Below are 19,946 nucleotides of genomic sequence, written 5' to 3'. Positions count from 1 at the left end.
GTTTCTATTAACAATTTTTGCATTATTAATAAGTAAATACTTTTCTTTAACTAAAAACTTTAAAATTCTGATGGCCTCACAGAATGATTAAAATTTTGATGGCCTCTAGAGTCGGCATTCCTTAAAACATTAAGCCTGCTCCACCCTGCATTCCTTTTATTATCTACATATTAATCTACTGCTTTGTCTTACAAATGACTAAAGGTCTCCTTCCTAATTCCCCCAGCAGGGTATTGCTGATCCTACCAGTTGAACCCCTAGCTGGGGAGGTCCATACCATTCCCAGCCCCCTTCGCCTTTTCTCCGTCCCTCTCTTAACCATGTATGGTACTGTCAAGCCACTTCCGTTTCTGTCTTGTCTCTTTCCATGGCTCGACCTGCAGGGGTGCAGGCCAAGAGGCTGACACTGGCCATTGCAGTTTGTGCCACGTGGCTTAACCAGGTGTGCTACCACCCGACTCTGGGACGTTCGAATGAATAAAGATTTGTATTGCTTTACCACCATGAGCTTGGTTCCTGGGTCATCTCTCTCTCCCTCATGACGCTAGCCCAACAGTAACAGAAAGTAGAGGAAGCAGAGCAGATTCAGGACTTTTGTGTTTACTCACGCCATTCACCATCAGCAACACGAGGCCACTGTCTGCTTGTGTTCGAACTTCGATGTCAAAACGAGTGACCTGACCAAATTTCCCTCTCCTTGTGATATCTCTCACTACAGCATAACTTGAGCCGTCAAAGTAATAGCTTGCAGCTCGACTCTGAGTGAAGGCCAGTTTATCTCTGAAATAAAAACGCAAAAGATTCTATGAGCATTGAGGTATATATATATTCTTTTTAAATTTTTTATTTATTTGATAGAGACAGCCAGAAATCAAGGGGGAGGGGAGATAGAGAGGAAGAGAGACAGAGAGACAGCTGCAGCACTGCTTGACCATTTGTGAAACTTTCCTCCTGCAAGTGGGGAGTGGGGGATTGAATCCAGGTCCTTGTGCTTGCAGGAGGTGGACTCAACCAGGTGTGCCACCACCCAGCCCCTGAGCATCGCATTTTTAAGAAATATTTATTTATTAGTGCGGAAAGAGGAGAACGAACCGGAGCATCACTCTGGCACATGTAAGTCTGGGGAATGAGCATTAAACTTCATGATTATGAGTTCTGACATCTTATCCAGTACACCACCTCCTGAACCACAAACATTCAATTTTTTAATTATGCTTTTCAGGTGAACCCTTTTGAATCCGTTCTCATGACATATTTCATAAAACTTATAGCATGAAATACTGAGGATTGCCATGGAAGACATAAAAATACTTATATGCAAGTTCAAAGTATTCTTTCTCTCTCTTTTTTTTTGGCCACTAGGGTTATTGCTAAGTCTCAATGCAGGTAGATAGTAGGAATCCATTGCTTTTGGTAGCCATTTTTTTTCTTTCTATTTTACTGGATACGGCAAAAAGAAATTGAGAAGGGAGGGAAAAATAGAGAGAAAGAGGCAGGTGCATACCTATTTTACCATCTGTGAAGTGTCTCACCCCTTACCCCACAGGTGGGGAGGGAGGGTTTCAAGTGTGTGTGCTTAACTGGGTGCACCATTGCCTGACTAATCTCCCTTCTTAAAGAATTGCTTCATAAATGAATTTATTCTCTATCCTTTGTGCTAAGATAACAGCAGTGTCTAGTAAAACCTTAGTCAAAGGAATTCTTAATCAAAGCAGCAAATAAGATATTTGACACTTTTAATACAAGGGCATGTTCGAGAAGAACAAAATAGTTCCTTGTAGTCATGACTATAATGAGATTACAAACTGGTGACCCCAGAGAAAACATGGAGAAACTAAATACTGATCCACACTGGTAAACTGATCTTTCATCGTTATCAAATTCTAGTTATCTTAACACTTTCTTACCTGGCACAGGGCACTGACTTGGAAGGATCCATTTTATGTATGTTCTTAAAGTTGTACAAACTGATCACATCATTATTCAAAGTGGCCAATTCCAGACAGCCAACAAAAGCAGGCAGGTTTAAGCTTCCAGGGAGCTAAGTAACAGAACAAAGTTAATAATGCCATGATCATGCCTCAGATGACTAAGAACAGACAGTGATGACCTCACCAATGCTTCCTGGAACCTCATCTCTCCAGAGCCCTATCTCACTGGGGAAAGATAGAAATAGACTAGGGGTGTGGATCGACCTGTCCATATCCAGTGGAGAAGCAATTTCAGAAGCTAGACCTTCCATCTTCTGCAACCCCAAAAGAAAACTGGTCTATACTCCCAGAGGGGTAAATGATACGTGAAGTCAACCAGAGGGCTCTGCTTATCCATTCCACCAGAAGTCAAAGCAGTTGTTACCAGGAATCGTGTTTTTTATTTTTTTTTATGCCATCAATGAAAGGGGATTAAATCTGGAAAACACCAGAGGAAGCCAGGCACTATTTCCCTTATCTGAGAGAGAAGAAGAAAAAAGGAAAGACACTCAGAAGTAGTAATAGGTGTAGGAGTTACTTAGAAAGGAAGTAAAGGCAAGACTGTTGAAAAAAGTGGGAAAGTTATATGGATACAGATATAGATACAACCAGCCTCTATCAGTGACCCTGGGAGAACTACCGCAGTTTCCAATGGAGGGAATGGGGGACACAGAACTCTGGTGGTGGAAACCATACGAAATTATACTCCTATTATTTTACAAATTTGTAAGTCAATATTAAATCACTAATAAAAATAAGTAGCAGGGGTGCCAGGTGGTGGCATACCTGCTTAAGTGCACACATTACAGTGCACAAGGACCCAGGTTCAAGCCCCTGGTCCCCACCTGCAGCATGGTGCAGGTGAAGCATGGTGAAGCAGGACTGCAGGTGTTTGTCTCCTTATTTCCCTCTCCCCTCTAGATTTCTGGCTGTCTCTAGCCAATAAATAAATAAATAAAGATAATAAAACAAGTTAGCAGGTTAGGGGAGCATTAGCATTAATGTGTCCATAGGACCTATTCTGTGTCTGGTTTATGTCAAATCATTTAGATTTAATCAATGATTAAAGAACTGTGCATATCTGGACAGAGTGGCGAGGGTTTCCTGAGCGTAAAGTGTGGGCCATTCATACACTAGGTGGTGGATGCATGCGTAGAATCAATCATTATTCCAGCTTTATGAAGCAAGGAGGAAAGTAGTTTTCAGAGAGGCTCAATAGTGTGTCTATAATTAGTACTGGTTCTGGCACTAAAACCTGAGATCAACAGCATCCTTCCCCCCATCTTCATGAGCCTTTCTTTTTTAAAATTTATTTATTTATTTATTTATTTATTCCCTTTTGTTGCCCTTGTTGTTTTATTGTTATGATTATTATTGATGTCATTGTTGGATAGGACAGAGAGAAATGGAGAGAGGAGGGGAAGACAGAGAGGGGGAGAGAAACATAGACACCTGCAGACCTGCTTTAATGCCTGTGAAGAGACTTCCCTGCATGTGGGAAGTGGGGGCTCAAACTGGGATCCTTACGCTGGCCCTTGCGCTTTGCGCCACGTGCGCTTAACCCACTGTGCTACCACCCGCCTCCTGAGCCTTTCTTTTATCTGCTGTTCACCAGGTCTCATATTCTCCTTTTGGTTTCACCTCCTTCTTCATCCAAGGTATTTTAGCTCATTGTACAAAAGCTGATATTTTTGGGGGGTTGAGCAGTGGAGCACTGGGTTAAGTGCACATAGTACTAAGTGCAAGGATCCACACAAGGTTCCTGGTTTGAGCCAAGAAGTCAAAACATAGTTGGATAACTTACCTTGAATTCTGAAGGCACACCACCAACATAAAACACAGTGTCCTCAGGATCCAGGTCCAGCAAGGAGTCACTGCCTGTAAATTGCCCCTTTTTGATAAATTTTTCTTCCGCTGTGCTGCTTAGACTTGGGACTGTTAAAAACACCTTTCCATGTTTCCCTACCCTGTTGAGATAAAAAAAAAAGTTATGATTTTTTTTCTTACTTTTCTACTATTAGAATAATTTGTAAAAAATATTTAGCCAATTTGTCTAACTTCTAATGTGAAAATGTTATTATTCTTAGAGAATGTTAACTATTTTGTTACATTCACAAATATTTCATTAACTTATTTCATTACATTCATAAACATTTATAGAATGCCCACAAACAAAGGAAAGTAGAAAAGAAAATCTCCACCTGGAGTTAATTTGTGAACTGGCTACATGAAAAAGATCTATGAATCAGGGTACTATTTAGAAATGAAGACTAATATTTTCTTTCTTCTAAGGCACATTTGAAGGAATGCAGTGATGATAGAACAAAGAAGCAAGAAAGTAATGTTCATAAAATTCACAGAAACACTGTGTGTGTGTGTGTGTGTGTATGCCTGTGTAAATGAAAGAGAGGGTGCCATATTCAATAGATTTCCTATGAAATGAATGTCACCAGTTCATTTTACCTTTCAATCTTGACAATGCTGAAGTGAGCAGGCCAAGAACTGACAGGCTTGGAGTCCAAGGGAATCTCTACATCCTTATTTCCCAAGTTATAAATGTATACCAGATTATCATTTTTGATGGCAAGACCCATATACTCCTTTTTGGCCTGAAATGTCAAGAAGTCAATTGAATAAAATCCATATGTGTGAATACTATGCTTTCTTTTTCATTTCTTTTTAAAGACTAGTCAGGAATCTAAATACTTTGCTATGTATACGGTACACTGTCTTAAACGGTTACCCAGAGTCCCTGATGGACCATGAACTTACACTTTTCATCTTTTGCATAGCATCACTGGGATTGTTCCAAGTGAACTTACAGCTAGGAGGCAAGCAACGACCTAGCAGAGTCTACTTACTATCACATGCAAGGACCTTGGTTCAAGTCCATAACCCTTGTCTGTAGGGAGAAAGATTCTCCATAAAAAAACATTGGGAATGGTGGAGCCATGTAAGCACCAAGCTCCAGTGACAGCTATGATGGCAAAACAACAACAGCAACAACAGCATTTGATGGGTGCCTATCACCTACATACGTTTACCCTGAATATAATGCAGTTTGCATGCTCAGAGAGGACTCTGCATCAAACATAAAAGGCCACAGTTATTACCAAGTTCTTTGAAATATTCAGATGGCTCATAGTTCTTGTGATGTGGGTAGGTGACAAAATACTGGAAATATCCCCACAGAAGGAATCACTTGCTTTTTTTTCTTTTTTTCTTTCAACTAGGGTTATGATTACTAGGACTTAGTACCTATTTCACACTAGTGTTCTCATGGGTCACTTTTTTTTTTTAACATAAGATGGTGGGGGGGGGGGAGAGGAGAGACACAGCAGCTCCACCATTCTACTGCTGGTGAAACTATTCCCTTGTGGCAATTCCCACATGATGGCCTGTGGCTCAAACTTTGGATACTTGTACATAATACTATGTGCACTTTACTGGGTGAGACATTTGCCAGCTTCCAGAAATGCTTAATTTAAAATCACTACATTTGGGGGCCTGGTGGTGGATCACCTAGTAGAGTCTACTTGCTATTACATGCAAGGACCTTGGTTCAAGTCCATGACCTCTGTCTGTAGGGAGAAAGATTCTCCGTTAAAAAAAAAAAAAAAAAAAAAAAAAAAAAAAAAAAAAAAGATCACTGGGAATGGTGGAGGCATGCAAGCACCAAGCTCCGGTGACAGCTATGATGGCAAAACAACAACAACAACAAAAACAACAATATCACTACTTTGCTTTGGTACTAAAATGATTTATACCTTTTGGGTTGCCAAAATGGGGATTTTGCTTACATGCATACACAGCTTTGTTTTAAGGCAAGAAAAAAACAACTAACTTTCCCTACTATGCCTTCCTTTTAAAGCTCATGTCCTTACACTTTTGCTTCCAAGGTACAGGATAAATTGATCTTCGATGCCCTTCATTTCTGGTTGCTTCACAGGAGGCTTCATGTACAGGCTCAAGGAGGTGAAGGTCTTCAGGTCATCTGTCCTGGCTTTGGGGTGGACTTCAACTGCTGACTGGCCATCAAACATCATAGAGACTTGAATCTAGATGCACAAATGTATTCTATTAAAACACTAGAAACAGGCATGGTACGTTCCTATACTTCTCAATGGATCTCCTTCAGTTCTTACTATATTATGGATCTATGAGTTCTACCGCCTTCTACACCTTTATCTACATACTTTTCTCCTCATCTTGCTGCAGAAAGAATTCCCTGCAGGTTACAATGCAACAGGTTTAGAGTAGGGTGGAAGAAAGTAAAGAGAGCTACTGAGTTGGAAAACACAATGGAAAGGTTTCAGGCTCAGGAATTTGCCCAAGGAGCTGGAGCGAGTCACATATTCTCATTATCACTGAATGACTGATGACTCTTCCCTGATTACCTTGCTGGCGACACTTCTGGTCTGAGCAATGAGTTCTCGGATCCTCTGGATGCTGGCAGAAACATTGCTTGCAGGCCGTTTCTGCTCCACTGTACGAAGTTGATCCAGGAGCTGGGGGACTACCTCTGTCAGATTTCTTACTACAGTTAATAAAAAAATCAAATCACTTGAGTAAACAGCTCAATAACAAGCATTTTCAATGAGTGATGTGAAGAGAGACAGAAAACAGATTCTGATCCTGCAAATTTTTGCCCGGAGTATTACAATCCTTATTTTACATAGGCTCGTGTGCTAAATGTGACTAAATGTGAGCTCAGATCGATGGGTTAAACAGTTAACTGTATTTATTTACTTTCTTCAAGACTGGGAACTACTTTGCTCTAATCCAGATTTCTAGCCCTATTCTCAATTCTGACACCATCTTATCAGACAATATTTTTAGTCCATATGCATGTTGACTATCAAGCTCTAACAAAAATTACTAAAATACCTAAAATAGACTTCCTAGCTTTTTTCCACCCTAAGATCCATATTCTCATCTGTTCTATTCCTGTTTAAGAATTTATTTATTAAAGTCTACTTAGTATATTACACACAGATATTAAGAGGCATGCCATTTGAGCAATCACCTTACTTCAATCTCTTGATTTTATTCAATCTCTTTATGCCTTTTTGACAGCAATATCTTTGTCATAACTAAAACTTTTAGTTCTCTAACATGGTTTAGCTGAATGTATTTAACTTTCACCTGAACCGAGAAATAAAATTTATGAATCCATATTTGATCTATAACTAGAATTTTTTTTATTATCTTTATTTATCTATTGGCTAAAGACAGCCAGAATTTGAGAGGAAGGGGGAGACAGAGAGATAGAAAGACAGAGATACACCTGCTTTACCAATTGTTTAATTTCCCCCTGCAGGTGGGGACCAAGGGCTTGAACCCGGGCCCTTGCACATCGTAACAAGTGTGCTCAACCAGGTGCGCCACCCAGCCGGCCCTGAGATTATTTACTCTTAAGAAATACTGACCTTCTGCCCCAGAGAATTAGTTCCACATTGATTAAAGCAATCAAACAAAAAACAAGTTCTACCCTTATTACACAGGTTATCTGGGCTTAAGGAATATGTAGTCAGACACACACACACACACACACACACACACACACACACACACACACACACACACACACACAGTTTTTCTTTCAAAAAGAACTTGTAAAATACTCCCATCTAAAATCCAAATGAAGAAAACCGCTTAAGATGTGCAGAGACCAAGACCGATTTTTCAGTGTTGACATTTCTAAGTCATACCTGCATCTCTGGCAGAGTCCACTGCCGTGTTGTAAGTGGAAGAGTCAATGTGTTGTAGACTCTGTGACCAGTGGGTTAGATTGTCAGTCATCGGGGTGGCGGCCTCCTGGACTTTCAGGGTGGTCCTGGCTGCTTCTGCAGTGATTAGCGTGGACTGACTCAGACGCTGCTGGGCATCACCTCCACACAGAACACAGGCAAATCATGTTTTAGAGAAGCAGGATATGGGTTGGGATCATTCACATACATTTATTAAACTTCAAATTTGGGGCCTTTAAATCAATCAAAGATCTATAAATATATATTAATTACAGTAAAAGTTAGGTGCCTATATGTATTATAAATGGTGCTTGAAAGACCTGAGGGGGCCAGGCGGTAGTGCATCAAGTTAAGCACACATGGCATGAAGCGCAAGGACCAGCGCAAGGATCTTAGTTCTGCTCCCCGGCTCCCCACCTTCAGGGGAGTCATTTCACAGGCTGTGAAGCAGGTCTGCAGGTGTCTATCTTTCTCTCCCCCTCTCTGTCTTCCCCTCCTCTCTCCATTTCTCTCTGTCTTATCCAATAACAACAAGGGCAACAAAATGGGAAAAATGGTCTCCGGGAGCAGTGGATTCATAGTGCAGGCACTGAGCCACAGCAATAACACTGGAGAAAAAAACATTTTTTTCATGAGATTTTAACTTCTTACATGTCTGAACTTCACTATAAATGACCCTTTTTTTTTCTTTTTCTTTTTCTTTTTCTCTTTCTTTCTTTCTTTTTTTTTTTTTACCAGAGCACTGCTCAGCTCTGGCTTATGGTGGTGTGGGGGGTTGAACCTGGGTCTTGAGAGCCTCAGGCACGAAAGTTTCTTTGCATAACCATTACGCTATACCCCCTACCCAAATGACACTTTCTTTTATGTGGATCACCTTTTGTCATGAAATGAAACCCAAGTATGGAACAAATAAGTAAAGAAAAATAGTTTTGAATAAGAAAAGGGAACTTCAAAAGAGTACACTTACTAGAACGTTGCATATTTGATAGGGAAATAAATTTACAGCAAAGTTATTTTTTCCTAGATAACAAAAATAAAAAATGATTTTTATTTTTTCTTCACCTTCTTTTCTTCTCCCCTCTGTACTTTCTAAATAATGTCATGTTATTTTTGCAATAAGACAGTATTAAACACCACCCAAAGAGAGTAGTACTTTCACTTTCATATAACCCTGGTTCTCTGATTGATGTAGATTTTATGTTGTAGTCGCCAGGGCTTCACCATGCCAGGCTAATTTTTTGTTTTGCAGACTAGAGAGGGGAATGGAGAGGAGGTAAGAAAGGAGAAAGAGAAAGAGAGAGAAAACGAGACCATACTGCCAAGGCTTCCCCCAGTGTAGCACTGTGGGACTGACTTAGAACCTAGCTACGTATGCGGTGAAGCAGGCATCCTCCCGGGGAGCTGTTTCCCTAGCCCTCCTGTAACTTTGAAGCTTAGCTTTTGTTCTATTTTGCAATTGTGCCTTTGAAGCAAGATCTTAAACCTTGACTTCACACTCATGAGATAATGAATGTAAAGGATAGCCCTGTGTCTGGGATGGGTGTCTGTGCTGATGTCGATGGTTGATGACTGGGAGTCACCATGAATGACACGCTCCAAGCCAGGATTTTGATGTACATGTTGCAGAAAGCAGTTGCTTGAAATTGGAGACAGATAAACCCAATAACTAAACTAGGGTATGTTTGTTTGTCAAGAGAAGGTACCCTCCCTCTCTCTCTCTCTCTCTCTCTCTGACACACACACACACACACACACACACACACACACACCTTCTAAATTTAATGGTGACCCCTAGATTTTGTAATTGCAGTATTTATAGTTATTTTTATAAGATTTTATTTATTTATTTATTTATTTGACTTGCCTCCAGGGTTATTGCTGGGTCTCACTGCTGGCACTACAAAGCCACAGCTCCTGGTGGCCATTTTTTCCCCAGTTTTATTTGACAGGACAGAGAGATTGAGAGGGGGAGTGGAGTTAGAGAGAGAGAGAGAAAGATAGACATCAGCAGAACTGCTTCACCAATCATGAAGCTTCCCCCCTGCAGGTGGGGAGCTGGGGCTTCAACTGGGCTCCTTGCCCTTCTTACAAGATGAACACTGTGTGCACGTAACTGGATGCACCACTACCGGCCCCCCACACAAATTTTTTTGTGTGTGTTTATGTGGAAGTTATTGTCATTAGAAGGGAGGGAGGAAGGAAGGGAGGGGAGAAGAAGAGGGAGATGGAGAGAGAGAGGGAGAGGGAGAGGGGGAGGCGGAGAGGGAGAGGGAGGGGGGGAATGAACTACCCACTATTTTCACAAAGGCTTATCTTAATACTAGTAAACAAACAGATGAATTTTAGTACTGTGTGTGATCCTTACCTCTCTCTGCTGCTTCAAGTCTCTTGATGGCATCATTTAATCTGTGCTTAAGGGCACTTTTCTTTGTTAGGGCTCCGTCCACACGCCTGCTGGTGTCAGCTACTGCCTCTTCATTACCTGTGGAGAAGCAGTGAAAAGATGGGGCCAAGATGTCAAGAGAAAAGTTCATTTCAACAAAGAAAATTCTTATTGCTATCATAGAATTACTTAAAATATTTTTCATATGCACCTGAATGTGTAACCCCAGTTCTGGAAAGTGGAGTTGCAATTAATGGGCACCGGATTTCAGAACACTTATAACACTACACGTGATTTAGGATGCCATGAAATGACTTAAAGGAATTAGATAATGGCAATTTCTGTGACTGAAAACCATAGCAATCCTGTTACTCATAATAATATTTGACAGTTTATTGATAAAAAGCTGAATAGATCTATTTACATGTATGGTAATGGTTGAGGAGAGATAATAATTCTTTTAAGTGCTTTAAAATGATTTCCATTGGTGTGTACCATTCATCTAGAAAAGGGCATTTTGTAAGGGGATGGCTTAATGAATTTTCCTAAGCTGAACACAAAATGTAACCATGCATAGGTAAAGAAAATAGAGCACTGGGGGACCGGGTGGTGGAGCACCTGGTTGATTGTGCATGTGCAAGGACCTGGGTTCAATCCCTGTGTCCCCACCTGCATAGGGGAGGCTTCATGAGTGGCCGAACAATGCAACCAAAATACTAGATTTTCCAGTTTATTTCTTCTGGATAATGCTGAGAATTTCCCAAAATTCAAGGAGTGAATGAAACATACTTTGTATTTGTACTTGTACTGTGCCCTCTTTTTTTTTTTAACTTCAGTTTTTGAGTTCTGTGATACAAATAATCTTTTCAGCTGTTCCTTTGGGTCTTATAACTGCCCCAAACACTGACTGATATATTAAGAAAGAATATATTGAGTTCTATATTTGGAACTCTTGGTAAAAATAGAAGAAAGAAAACTTATTTTAGGCTGAATGCTTATAAGAAGAAATGTTTTATAAAAAAATAGTCCCATTTGAAACTCATTTTCTTACATAAACAGTTCTTATTTTACAAATTAATTAAGTAGAAGACTCCTAGAAATAGAAGCTTCCTGAGTTTATTATAGAATGGTAGTTCTTTGACACAGATGATGAAGAAAAGGAAAGCTGTGCAACAGACTATAGATCACTGTAAGTCTTTTAGAGATAAATTAAAAGTAATCTAAAATTATAATGTAACCCAGTGGATGGATGTGATTCAAACTGAAAATCGGATTCCCTTTCACAAGACACTATTGTCTAAAAGGAGGCAAGTTCTAAATTCTCATCTGGGACCCTTTTGCAAATGAATATTGGTTAATAACTCAAGATCACTGGCTAGGTGAGCAAAACTACAAACAATTTAAAGAGTTTTTTTTGTAGTGAGATTTATCTACACATAAAATATGAATATTATATTATGAAAAAATATTACTGACAGAATAAAAAAGTTGTTTTTAGTGCCAGGAGATAGCTCACTAGGTAGGGTATATACCTTTCTGAGACTCTGGGCTGACCTCCAACACTGGAATCCCATGAGTGGCCCCCAAGGGAGCTCATTGGTACTAGAATGATGTTGTGATATCTCTCTTCTCTATCTGTCTCTTTATCCTTCTCTCGGCCCCCCACAAAAGAAAAAAAAATACAAAATATAAAAAAGAATGGTTGTTTGCATGAGGTTCAGTAACTTAATAATGACATGATTGAGGAAATACACAGCAAATTATCAAGGACAATAAAATACTTTAAGTCACTGAATACATACATATTATTTTACTAGTATAATGCTTAGTACTCACTTATGACTGTACTGAGGAATTGAACTTGGGCCTCTGAGTCTCAATTATGAAAAGTTTTGCATAACTATTATGTTATCTCCCTGGCTAGTCACTGTTTTGTGAAGATCCACATATTCTGTCTTGTATTCACATCACACAGAACAAAGAAGGAACAAAAATATGACAGCATTTATCTAAAAATATCTTACTATTAACATTCTACCTCTTTACTGCTAATACTCAAATTATTTTCCCAGTGCCATGTTTAAGACTAGACTAAGGTAAGGAATTAGTTACATATAGCAAATTAATAAGTTAATTAGAATAGAGAAAGTTAATGACATTCTATTCTTTTGATTGCCCAGAAAGCATGGGATAATGTGGTTATATGGTAGTTAAATATTCTGCATATAAAAACAAATGTGTTTACTGGTATATGTACTGGTTCTTAGTAAAAAAAAAAAAAAGCATGTTGAGATTTAAGATTAACTACTTTAATATAACACTAAAATTTCAGTTTCAAACTTACTCTTCTTTTTCAGTAGTTAAAAGTTACCTAGGAAATGAATTTCCATCCTGATTAGTCAAATACTTCAGGAATGAGTTTGTAAAGTGACAAGATTTCCTTAGTGAAGTTCTTAGTGAATTCGATTATTTTGAAGAATCGTAAGATCTCAAATTGACTAAAATAATTTCACAAGATTCTTCTTCAGTCTGCTTACTTTAGAAGATGCAAATAGCAGCCTTTGGAATGACTACTTTCTATACGGCCTTTGGACTTGTTCTGGAGACAGTAAACTGTTGAACACATGCTACAAAATAACCAAATGGCTCTCCAGCACTCTGTCCTGGTACTCACAGTGATGTCACATTCCTTCGTGGTAAAAAATAGTAAAAGCTTTCTGAATTTTCCAAGGAAGTTTAAATTATGCATAGTATAATACTGAGTGCATTGTGTACATTTTAAACATGTTATTATTCATTTATTTATGGGATAGAGATAGAAAGAAATTGAGATGGAAGGGAAGAAAGAGAAATATCCGCAGCACTGTTTCTCTGCTCTGGAAGCTTCTGTCTGCAGGTAGGGACTGGGGCTTGAACCCAGGTCACTGAACATGGTAACATGTGTGCTCAACCAAGTGTGCCACTACTCAGCCCTCACTACTTTCTTGAAGATGTGTTTTTTCTTTAATAGTGAGTTGCCATGAATGAACTTTTTTGACAAAAGTAGCCAACATGTGTCTACTCGCTATGTTTTTGTGTAAATCTACTACATGGTAAGTTTTTCAAAAACACTTCATTTAAACAGACCCAATCTTGTTTTCCCATACCATGACTCTGAGCAAGAGCTGTTCACGTATTATTCAGCTGAAATTTCATTTTCTCTTGACTCTTAGAAGTTTTGAAACCTCTAGCTACATGTAAAAACACTGTGCTAGACATTAGGAGAAGGAAGAGAGGAACGTGAAAATACTTACTAGAATCGGCCCTTGCTCGCAGTTCTCTGGCTTGATGGAGGAGGCTCTCACTTTCGTCTTTGTGGTAAATGATTTGCGTATCGATCCCACTCACAGCCTACAAAGGAATTGGGTGGAGACAGTAAGACTGACAGTGGAAGAAAGTGAATTTTCAGAGTCTTGGGATTCAAATGAACAACTTTGTCTGCGGAATACCAAATTTATATAGCTCCATTTTCATAGCAGTGCTGCAGATGTATCTCTTTCTCTTTGCCTCTCTATCTCCCCCCTTTCCTCTTGATTTCTCTCTCTGCCTATACAAAAAATATAAATAAATAAACAAAATATTAAAAATAAAATAAAACAAGAGAATACTCACGTCATAAATTCGGTCCGTGATGTTCAAAGCTAGTTGTGATGTTTCGTTGGCTTCATTAACATAATTGGCAATGTTTTCATAGACATTCGAAGCATCCAGAGCCTTTTGGACCAGCCCATTCATATCTGAACTGTGCAAATTCCTGTTAGAAAACAAATTTGAATCATTTCTCCTAACTTTTTTTTTTTTTGACGATTTGCGACAATGATTCAATAATATGGTGGATGCTGCTGTTTTGCTGAAATGAAATGTGGAGGGAGCTGTTAGAGCAGTGAGGTCCTTTGGGTCAGTACAGACTGGCAGACTGGGTGTCTTGTGCCAGCTCTGCTTGCCACAGTCTTCCTCTGCCCAGGCCACTGAAGCCTCTGTCAGTGTCGGCTCAGGTGAGATAACTGGGTCTTCATGTGATGGGTCTACAACGGGATGGGTATCTCGCTCCTGTTCTCCCTGGTGTGTCAGCTGACACTGACCTTGTAGAAACACAAAAATAAACCCAGGCACTTCAATTCAGTGGCAGCACCTGGCCCACACTCCGCGTGGTTTAATTTTCAATCAACAGATTCATTTTTGAATGAAACCTAAAGAGAGTCTTCAAATTCTTGGGGGCAGTTGAAGGATCCTGAATGGAAAGCCCTAAATCATCTAGAGACATTTGGATAATGGGAGGTCATGTAGAGTTCAGAGGAAGAGGCTGGGAGGATGAAAGCTTATTCTGGCGGTGAACAGGAAAGAATTCATGGGAGAGAGTCTGCTGGCACAGCAGCAAGTAGTCATGGTTAACTTTTTTTTTGATCCTTTATAAGACTTACTTTTTAATATTTCCAGGGGCTCAGGGCCCTCCCTACCTGTCGTTCAGTCATCTGACTAGGCAGAATTTTCCTTGGCTGCATTTTCTAAGGAAATTTTTTTTTCTTTGAATTTACCTGCTGTAGGTGCACCCAAGAAAGATTTCACCCTGGTTTGGTTCCACCACAGGAATAAATAAATAAATGCAGATTTTTGCCTATGTCTGAGATCTCAGGTTTGACTTTAGGCACTACATAGACCACAGCTGAGTGGTTGTCTCTTTCTCTCAGAAGAAAAAAAAAAAATAACACAAAAAAACAATTTTAATATATACATTTTAAAACAACCTTCTGAACCCTTTCAAACCTGTATTTATCTATGTGGTGATGACCAGGCAGAAGAATAAACCCATAATCACCCATGACAACCAGTTACCCAAATTCGCATTGTTAATCCCTCTACGTTAAAGGAACTAAGGATTGAAGGCTGGGAAACAGCTCACCTGGTAGAGCACACACATTTCCCTGAGTGAGGACAGGGTGTGAGCACTGGGCCACCATGTGGAAGCAATGTAGTGGGAAAACAGTGTTGTGGTGTTTCCATTTATTTCTCTGTTTAGCTTCCTCTCTAGCTCATATCCTCTAAACTATACATTTAAAGATTCTGTTGGAGGAGCTGGGCAGTGTCACACCCAGTTGAGTGTACATATTACCATGTGCAAGGGCCCTGGTTCAAGTCATCATTCTCCACCTGCAGGGAAAAAACTTCACAAGTGGTGAAGCAGTGCTGTGAGTGTCTTCCTATCTCTATCTCCATCTATCTCTCCATTCCGTGAGATTTCTCTGTCTCTACCCAATGAATAAATAAATTTTAAAAATACAAATTCTTATAGAGAAAGTAGGTACAGGCACAGAGCCTCAGAACCTGTAGGATATATATCACTATAGCTAAATGTATATATTCCCCACAAAGGTTATTGCTGGGGTGTGGTGCCTGCATGACTCTACCACTTCTGGTAGCCATTTTTCCTTCCTTCTTCCACTTCTTTTCTTTCTTTCTTTCTTTCTTTTTTTCTTTCTTTCTTTCTTTCTTTCTTTCTTTCTCTCTTTAAAATAATTTATTTATTTATTCCCTTTTGTTGCCCTTGTTGTAGTTATTGTTGCTGTTATTGCTGTCATCGTTGTTGGAGAGGACAGAGAGAAATGGAGAGAGGAGGGGAGACAGAGAGGGGGAGAGAAAGATAGACACCTGCAGACCTGCTTGACCACCTGTGAAGCGACTCCCCTGCAGGTGGGGAGCTGGGGCTTGAACTGGGATCCTTATGCCGGTCTTTGCGCTTCGTGCCATGTGCACTTAGGCACCTGACTCTCTCTCTCTCTCTCTCTCTCTTTCTCTCTCTCTTTTTTTTTTTTGATAGAGGGTGAGAAACAGAGAAACGGAGAGGGAGAGAGAGGGGGAGAAAGGAGAGACCCCTACAGCAGTGTTTCACTGCTTATGAAGTTTCCCCCTGAAGGTGGAGACTAGGGTCTTGAAACCAGGTCTTCACACAGGGCAATGTGTGCTCTTGTCCCCTAATTATTAGCAAATTAATTAAAAAGAATTAAAGGCTCTTAGAGAGGATTCAACTTTAGCATGGGGTGTTAAGTCTCTCTGTAGCATTGTGTGTGTGTGGGGGGGCTGGGTGGTGGCAGACCTGCTTGAGCACACATGCTACAATGCAGAAGGGCCTGAGTTCAAGCCTTCAGTCCCCACCTGCAAGACGAAAGCTTTGTGAGTGGTGAAGCAGTGTTGCAGGTGTCTCTCTGTCATCCCCTTCCCTCTCGATTTCTGGCTGTCTCTATCCATAAAAAATAATAATAAAAAACAGAGAGAGGACACATACAGTGTTTAGGTCTATCTCATTCAAAGGTCCAGCTGCCTCCTTACATGGACAGCAGCCTTAATATTCACCACCACTCCTGCCTTCAACATCATGCTGTCTGTTGAGCCCTTTTCTGTCCTATAGAAGGCCCATCTAACACTTTTGGGAACACAAGCACAGGGAATGCTCACATGGAACTGATAGTGTACAAAAAGAGCCTCATTTCCTTCCACATTGTTTTGTGATAATGTTGGTAAGAAAAAAAATTCCTTCTTGGCCATGATTGCTGTATTTTTGGAGCCTGTGCCTTCTCCTCAAGTCTGTGTGGGGTTTCTCTAGGTACTCTGGTTCCCTGTCACACCCCAAAGATGTGCACAGAGTAGGGTCACTGGTGTTTCTATCTAGATTGGCCCAGTGTGAGTGAGGGAGTGTATGTGAGTGTGCAGTATAATGGAAGGACATCCTGTTTAGTTTGCTCACCATGTGCCGTGAGCTGCCAGGATGGGCACCAGCCACTTTTGACCCTGAATTGGAATTAACGTGTTGGAAAATGCATGAACGCAAATCATATTTATCTTAAAAAATATTTACTTATTCCCTTTTGTAGCTCATGTTGTTTTATTGTTGTTGATGATGTCGTTGTTGTTGGATAGGACAGAGAGAAATGGAGAGAGGAAGGGAAGACAGAGAGGAGGAGAGAAAGATAGACACCTGCAAACCTGCTTCACCGCCTGTGAAGCGACTCCCCTGCAGGCAGGGAGCCGGGGGCTTGAACCGGGATCCTTATGCTGGTCCTTGAGCTTTGAGCCACCTGTGCTTAACCCGCCATGCTACCACCAGACTCCTGAACACAAATCATCTTTTAATGTTTGTACCGTATCCTGAAGCTTAGAAATATTTCTGGCCACAACCCCATCAGCTGGGGCCCTAATCGGAGAGTCCTGAGATTCCCAAACAGATATGATGGGCCTAGACCTCGAATAAATCCCTCTCTCCATTGTTACCGGTCATTTCTATCAGGAACAACACAACATACCCCTTTGTGGGCCTCCATAGGACCTTGCCTTCAACTTGGATCAACAACGGTAGAGAATGTTCCATTCTCCGAAGGGAGGCTAGACAACATACTCTATGCTACACCTGAGGAAGATGGGTCCTGATATTTGGCCAGCTTGGAATGTTCCTACTTATGACCACAGAATGTGAGCTCAGATCTAGAGGGATGCAGAGGTCACACAGGCTCCTAAGCTGAATATGTGCCCCAGATCAGATCAAATCGATGGGATTTACAGTCAACAATATTTATACACCCTTCCCATATTTGGGATCTACTCTCTTCCCTGATCCAGCTTTCTGGTCCTTTTCCCAGCCATGACATCATCTCCCCAGACAATAATTAGGATCCACTTGTATATCAGATTTCAGGCTCAGGGGGAAAAAAAGCAAAACCAACCAACCAAACAAACAAACAAATTAGTATAGCCACAGGCCCTTTGGAATATAACTAAAATATGCCTACTAGCTATCTACAAAATGGAGACCCCCCCCAACATTTCATCTGCACTACTCCAGTCTTTAGGTCCGTAATTTGTCAACATTTTGTTTGGCTTTGTATGTTAACTCTCTTTTCAACCACCAGGTTTCTGATGCTAGCATGATGCTGACCAGACTTCCCTGGACAGACAACTCCACCAGTGTGTCCTGGAGCTCTGCTTCCCCAGAGCGCTTCCCCATTAGGGGAAGAGAGAGACGGGCTGGGAGTATGGATCGACCTGTCAACGCCCATGTTCAGCAGAGACACAATTACAGAAGCCAGACCTTCCACCTTGTACATCCCACAATGTCCTTGGATTCATACTCCCAGAGGGTTAAAGAATAGGAAAGCTATCAGGGGAGGGGATGGGATACAGAGTTCTGGTGGTGGAAAATTGTGTGAAGTTGTACCACTCTTATCCTATGGTTTAGTCAATGTTTCCTGTTTATAAATAAAAAATTAAAAAAAAGAAAGAAATATTTTGGCCACAAATGAGAGAAAGTATGTTCTGAGGTTTCCTAGCAGTGGGACACAGTTGCTAAAATAATGAAAGGATGACTTAGAGAGTCATAGGATGGATTTAAAAAACAAGTCTACCAATACAGTCCATTGTAAAAACCAGTATCTTATTCAAGTTCCTTGAGTCTTATTATTATTACTAAAGCACTGCTCAGCTCTGGTGTTATGGAGGAGTAAGGGGATTGATTGAACCTGGAACCTTGGAGCCTCAGGCATGAAATCCATTTGTATAAACATTATGTTGTCTCCCAATTTCTTTATATAAATTTTTATATAACCCAATTTCTTTATATAAATATGTTCTCAAACACATTTTATGGGAGCATGACATTGAGATGAATATAACACCATCTCACATAACAAGATTTTATATGATCTCTCTCTCTATTCTGAGAAAATTTATGGGAAAAAATGATAATCAGGGATAAACAGGTGACTTAAGTATTGAACAGAAGTTAAAAGTTGGTTCTATTTTGTTCATGACCTTTTCTGATGTTTCTTCCTAACTGTCAGCTCTGTGGTCTTTTTCTCCAGTTATCTCATTATTTATCTACTATTCCAGGGTCATGATTTCAATTCCAATCTTTCAGTACATTTCAATTAACATTAAGTGAGGACCCAAGGGGTAGATGACTCGAATCTAGATGCTGGGAGAAAATTGTCAATCGATTTTTCCTTTAACACATTTTGAAATCAAATAGTTCCTGCTGGGTGCTGTGGAGTGTGCAGAAAGTATGTCCCAAAGTCTGCTCCAACCAGCTTTATGTAAGGCACTGAAATGTGAAAAATGAATGCTGTCATAAAATAAACAGACAGTGGTTCTAGAGATAAGCCTTCCTGAAGGAGCTGATTTAGTCGATAATACTTTGTGCAGGAATTATGTCCCTAGCCAAAAGATATTTAGCCAGCCTACTTTTATTTTTAGAACAAAAAGGCCCTTTGGCATTAACCACAGCTCAGTTCTGCAGTCTGATAGACTTCTATTTATTTGCTTTTGCTTTTTCCCATGGCACTATTCTGCTCTTGTCTATGGTGGTGCCAGGGGTTGAACCACGGAGTTTGAAACCCGAGGCCTGAAAGTCTGTTGCATGGACCACAGTGCTATTTCCCCCAACTCTAATCTGAAAGATTATAATAATAACAACAATAACAAAACAACATCAACTGTCTCTTCAAAGCGATTACAATAAACATTGACACTCAGATTGACCAACCAACAAACAAGTAAACTCATGCTTGGAAATTGCTGTATCCCAGTGACTGCAGCACATGGAATTGAACAAAAATATTCAGGCCATGTAAATGTTTTCATTTCTAAAACCAGAATGTTACCTGTTCAATTCATCAGCTTCTTGCTGAAGGTTCTGAGCATGGTCAACAGCTTCTTGGACTAAATCCTGATTGAGGTTGCTCAGGTTGGATAGTTTCCCTTGCAGTTCATTTCTGGCTCCATCGATTTCAGCATAAATCCCTGATGCATACTAAATAAATA

General features: G+C 40.2%; 1 protein-coding gene across 2 annotated transcripts in view; it reads right to left on the bottom strand.

Moving 5' to 3' along the window:
- Positions 1 to 19,946, bottom strand: part of LAMA4 (laminin subunit alpha 4) — a 169,362-nt gene that overhangs the window by 43,563 nt on the left and 105,853 nt on the right. For both annotated transcript variants that reach the window (XM_060190602.1, XM_060190603.1), the window contains exons 13-23: positions 19,787 to 19,935; positions 13,755 to 13,896; positions 13,397 to 13,493; positions 10,086 to 10,202; positions 7,682 to 7,861; positions 6,368 to 6,507; positions 5,855 to 6,028; positions 4,434 to 4,579; positions 3,775 to 3,937; positions 1,908 to 2,041; positions 609 to 780 (exon numbers count right to left, since the gene is read on the bottom strand). In XM_060190602.1, the coding sequence (XP_060046585.1) occupies positions 609 to 780; positions 1,908 to 2,041; positions 3,775 to 3,937; positions 4,434 to 4,579; positions 5,855 to 6,028; positions 6,368 to 6,507; positions 7,682 to 7,861; positions 10,086 to 10,202; positions 13,397 to 13,493; positions 13,755 to 13,896; positions 19,787 to 19,935 (1,614 nt within the window). The remainder of the gene's footprint in view (positions 1 to 608; positions 781 to 1,907; positions 2,042 to 3,774; positions 3,938 to 4,433; positions 4,580 to 5,854; positions 6,029 to 6,367; positions 6,508 to 7,681; positions 7,862 to 10,085; positions 10,203 to 13,396; positions 13,494 to 13,754; positions 13,897 to 19,786; positions 19,936 to 19,946) is intronic.

Source organism: Erinaceus europaeus, chromosome 4, assembly GCF_950295315.1.
Source record: "Erinaceus europaeus chromosome 4, mEriEur2.1, whole genome shotgun sequence".
NCBI lineage: Eukaryota > Metazoa > Chordata > Mammalia > Eulipotyphla > Erinaceidae > Erinaceus > Erinaceus europaeus.
Note: the sequence above shows the minus strand (reverse complement) of the source record. Positions and strands in the feature narration are given on the sequence as shown.